This window comes from Thermobia domestica, chromosome 17 (assembly GCF_964235325.1).
Source record: "Thermobia domestica chromosome 17, izTheDome1.hap1.1, whole genome shotgun sequence".
In the NCBI taxonomy this organism is placed as follows: domain Eukaryota; kingdom Metazoa; phylum Arthropoda; class Insecta; order Zygentoma; family Lepismatidae; genus Thermobia; species Thermobia domestica.
The window spans coordinates 45,061,119-45,066,172 of record NC_137470.1 but is presented as its reverse complement, the minus strand read 5'-3'; the positions used below and the strand labels follow the sequence as shown (position 1 = coordinate 45,066,172).

The 5,054-nt window shown below is 34.4% G+C and overlaps 1 protein-coding gene across 1 annotated transcript in view; it reads right to left on the bottom strand.

Annotated features, from left to right (window-relative positions):
* LOC145674002 (uncharacterized) overlaps positions 1 to 4,742 on the bottom strand; it is an 18,880-nt gene extending 14,138 nt beyond the window's left edge. Inside the window, exon 1 of the mRNA XM_081743827.1 lies at positions 4,524 to 4,742. Coding sequence (XP_081599953.1) covers positions 4,524 to 4,742 — 219 coding nt within the window. The remainder of the gene's footprint in view (positions 1 to 4,523) is intronic.
* Positions 4,743 to 5,054: the final 312 nt, after the last annotated feature.

The window sequence follows — 5,054 nt, the reverse complement described above, 5'->3', positions numbered from 1 at the left end:
CGGGAAAATCCCGTCATTATTTTAAATGTAAAACAATAACGGGAAAATCCTGTTATTGCTTTCCATGTAAAATTTAAAGCTCAACGTATTATAATCAGTACACTAAAACTGAGGTATTAAATTACAAATTAGTCTGTACCGGAACACAGCAAATTATGGATGCGTTAAAATATTAAATAATACTTTTGATAAAGTGGATAGTTTCAAATATCTAGGATCAATATTAACAGAGGAAAATCATATTCACGGAGAAATTAAATGTAGACTAAAAGCAGGGAATTCGTGTTACTATTCGGTTCAAAATCTCTTGTCGTCGCGAATTCTTTCGAGGAATTTGAAGCTTAAAATATACAAAACGATAATCATGCCTGTTGTTCTGTATGGCTGCGAAACATGGTCACTTACTCTGAGGGAAGAACATAAACTGAAAGTATTTGAGAACAAGATCCTGAGACGAATATTCGGACCCAAGAGGAACGGGAATGGGGAATGGCGGAAACTTCATAACGAGGAACTACATAATTTATATGGTTTACCCAACATTGTTAGGGTCGTGAAGTCTAGGAGGCTTAGGTGGGCGGGTCATGTAGCTAGAATAGAAGAAAATAGAAACGCTTTCAATGTCTTGACTGGAAGACCAATCGGAAAACGACCATTAGAAAAACCTAGGCGCAGATGGGAGGACAATATTAAGATGGATCTCGCAGAGATTGGAATACAAAGTAGGAACTGGATGCAGTTATCTAAGGATAGAAGTCAGTGGAGAGCTTTTTGTGAACGCGGCATTGAACCTTCGGATTCCATAGGCCACAGAGTTAGTCTAGTTAGTTAGTTAGTATGTAGATATCATTGAAAGTCCAATCCACGCTAATGTTGGAAGCTACGTAGGCAATCGATAAATTTTGCCAATTTCTATTAATTAATATATTTAAGCAACCTTGGCTTCTTTATAAAACAACAGGTATGCAGAAATATATAATTTGGTTTCGTTTCGTATGTTTAGGCTTAACATCCTTACGTAATACCGAGGTTATCAAGGAGAAGACTTTCGCTTAAAGTGACATCCGAACCGCTACTTGGTTTACACATGAAAGAAGGGTTGTGGTTCGACCGAGAATTGAACATGGGACACCTTGATTAAAAGGTGAAAAGGAAATAAGACTAATGCAGATGGTTTGACATGTGGAAATGTCACCATGAAGTTCACACAATTCGCATTTTTTCTTTTTCTTCTTCTTCTTCTTCTTCTTCTTCTTCTTATTATTATTATTATTATTATTATTATTATTATTATTATTATTATTATTATTATTATTATTATTATTATTGGTTTAAACCATTAAAAAACAGCTGGTGTAAACGAGCCAACCCTAAAAGTAAAAACTTCTTTTAAAAAAATATACAAATAAGTAGCAAAATTGTATGTAGTATTTTTACTTCAAAATATTCCATACCCTCTTTTTGAAACAAAATAAAATTAAAATAATACATAAGAGAAATACTTAGATTTATATGATACACTTAAAGGCTGCACATCTAGAGCTTTTGGTTCTGTATATTCTTGAAATTCTACAGTTAAGTTTTATATAACCACCATCACGGTTTACCCAATCCTCAAGTTTTCTGAATTTTTAACAAGAGGGATTCAACATATCATTACGGAACTCCCCCCCTTACCAAAAAAATGGACTACGAAATATATTTAAACTAAATACAACTGCACAACAAACATGACTGAGTGGTTAGCTTTTGCGCTTCTATCGGGAAGTCCGGGATTCAACACAGCATTCGATCATTCTGACAAAGCTTTTCTTCATTCCATCTGTGAATGTAGAAATAGTGAGCGTACTGGCCGACTAGGAGTGCAGGAGTTGGCCGATTTCCTTTCTTATTTTTTTTAAATCGTTATTATTACTAATTATCAGCAGTGACGGTTTTGCGAAGGTTAGGGGGTCGGTCTTTCGGACTGAAGCCTGTTCCCCAAAGTTGCGGAATGTCTAAAACGAATGAAATATCTATTAGTTATGCCTTTACTCATAAACTTTAAGCTCCCGTCAAATAAAAATTACGAATGTTTAGAAAAACTAAACATTAGAAAGAAAAAACACTCCCAAAACACTTTTCTAAATTCGCCACTGATTCTCAGTATAAAATGATCTTCAAGGTTGTATCCGGAAGATTATTGCTAAACATGTAAACGAAACGAAGTATTAGTTATGCCTGTAATCAAAAACTTCAAGCACCTCCCAAATAAATTAGGACTTTTTTGAAAACGAAACAATCAGAAAAACCCTTCCCAAAGTACTTTTCTAAATCCGCTACTGATTATTTGTATAAATTGGTATTAAAGGTAATATCCGGAAAATTATTGCTAAATCATTGTACAACTACAGTATAACAGAGATGTGGAAGTACGGTTTGACGGACATATTGAAAAACGTATGCTTTAACAAATATATATAGAAAAACGTAAGTTTAACTTTTGTGCAAGAAGCTAGAGTACTAAGCTCTTAGAAATGAAACACGGATGACAAACTAAAATGATCTAGAGAAGAAAAAAATGTCGAAAACTCAAAAGTTAAAATAAAGTTAAATAGCCTGTAAAATTTCTCTCAAATACTACATTCTTCATGTTAGCTTTAATTCGTAAAACATGTGCTCCATCCATCTTGATAATGAATTACAGAGGTAAATGTGGCATTTAGGTCATGGAATTCTTATCTAACTATAGAATATACTATAAGAAAGCTATTTAGATAGAAAAGTCATGAAAATGAAAAATGCCAAAATTTCCAAAATTCTCGTTTTTTTCCCAAAAACGCCGGCTTTTTATGTAAAAAAAAACATTGATTCAAAAAAGCCGGCGTTTTTGCATCTCTATTCTTTGTATACTAAATAGAAAAAATAAGTATACATACAAAACCTAACTCTCTGCTAGCCACATATATGACAGATAGTAAATGTCACAACGAACTAGTAACACAGATAGCCCAAATTCCAATTCTATATGCGTAAGTTAATACCTATGTTCATAATTCGAATAATAATAATAATAATAATAATAATAATAATAATAATAATAATAATAATAATAATGATAATGATAATAATAATAATAAATGGAAATAAACTGAAATTCCAATACAGACTATATTAGCAATGTAAATTGCTGCGTATAAAGAACGTAGTTCAAACTTGCAAGGAGCAGCAAATATCCTACAATCAAACGCTATGTTCGCAATCAGTGTCAAATAACCCATGTTTCCGTTAAAAGAAAGCGACATACAAGTACCAGCATGCAAACGTCAGCTTGTAAACTTATGTAGTTCCGGGTAGTTTCCGTATGTCTGACACGTATCATAGAAATATCCATATTGCAATAATGTAGTTTTCTTACTTTTTTTAAAAGAAAATTCTTCACTAAATAATACCCAATATTTATACTTTTCTTAAAATTACATTATAAAATTCATATATTCACGCGATTTATTATTATTTATTAAATTCAGTAGTGATCTGAATCAAAATACTCAACCGAGGTTATAAGTAAACCCTAAAAACCATAAATTTTAATTGCGCCATCGCAACATTTCTTCGATTTCGGTTCAGGTAGCAAGTTCTACTACGTCATAAAGAAGATTTCAACATCAATGAACCAGCGGGCGACAATAAACAACCAGGAAAATAAGGATCACCAAAGTAGCGGGCGTGTCATCAAAGGATAAGTGAAAACGTATGTAATAATTTTCTCTTCTTACCTGAGCTAAAGTATACAATAACCAAAGAACAGGAAAATACCATTAGCGCGTGGCGCAGCAGGACTAGTCGGACAATCATACAAAGCGAGTGGAAGTCTATAAAGGAAAACCCCGCGACGGGGCTGTCAGAACCAACCAAACACGGACATACCACAAACACGGATACGAACATGTCATTAACACTGTATGAAGCAAACAAGTGGTTTGGTCTACAAAGAAAAAACAAGGCTATCGAGGCAAACAAAACCAGTCGGACATGGTCATGACACAAACACGGACATGGGCATGCCAGAAAAACACAGAAATATCATTAACGCTGGGTGGAGCAAATAGAAGTGATCGGGTCTATAATGAAAAAAAAATAAGGCTTTCTGGGCAAACAAAACCTGACGGAGACATATACGAACACGTGGAGCAAACCCTAATATGTAAAGAAAATATCGTCATTCCCTATATAGCTCTATAGTTATTCCAACGGATGAAAAAGTTTTCCGGATAATATGAAACAATACTACTCAACGCTCAATCTAATTTCAAATATGTATACATATTTAAGTTTAATATATTCTAATGTATGACATTTCTTCCCTTTATATACATATTCTTAAATAATAACTTGTTTTTAAAACTATGTGTTTCTTTTTTGTTTACAGATCGATAATAATTGGCCATGAGTTATCAAGAGGGAGTCGACAATTCCATTCTTCCGTTTCTGACTGAGACGATCACCGATGATGTTTCCTACCGTTTGCACTACCGTCTTACGTGCCGAGTGCTCTGCTTTGTTGCCATTGTACCTCTTGTCCTCGTCTCCCTGGGATACGGCATTAAGTGCGATGGAGATACTGACTTTCCAAAAGAAGTGGTAGACAACGTTTGCTCGCTCGAAGCACTATCCGCTTTACCGTATCCCGGATTCGGAATTTCCAGCATCAGTGCTAAGATACTTGGAGTCCACGATGTCGGAGATACACCTAGCAACATCTACCTCTTCAAATGGTTGCCGTATATCTTTCTGGCTCAGGCACTTGTATTTTCTTATCCATACATTGCATGGAAAGCATGGAGAAACAACATACTCTCTCAATTTATGAACCGCGTCAAACACATTCCTATGTCCAGCGGCAAGATGAATGATGTTTCCAAAGAAGTTGTTGACAACATTAGCAAATTTAGATTCAACAGGTCCGTGGTTTTGATTTTTCAAATATACTATATATCCACAGCTTTAGCCAACCTCTTAATTATAAATGTCTTCTTAACAAAGGATGAATCGGATGCAAGCAACTGCACTAC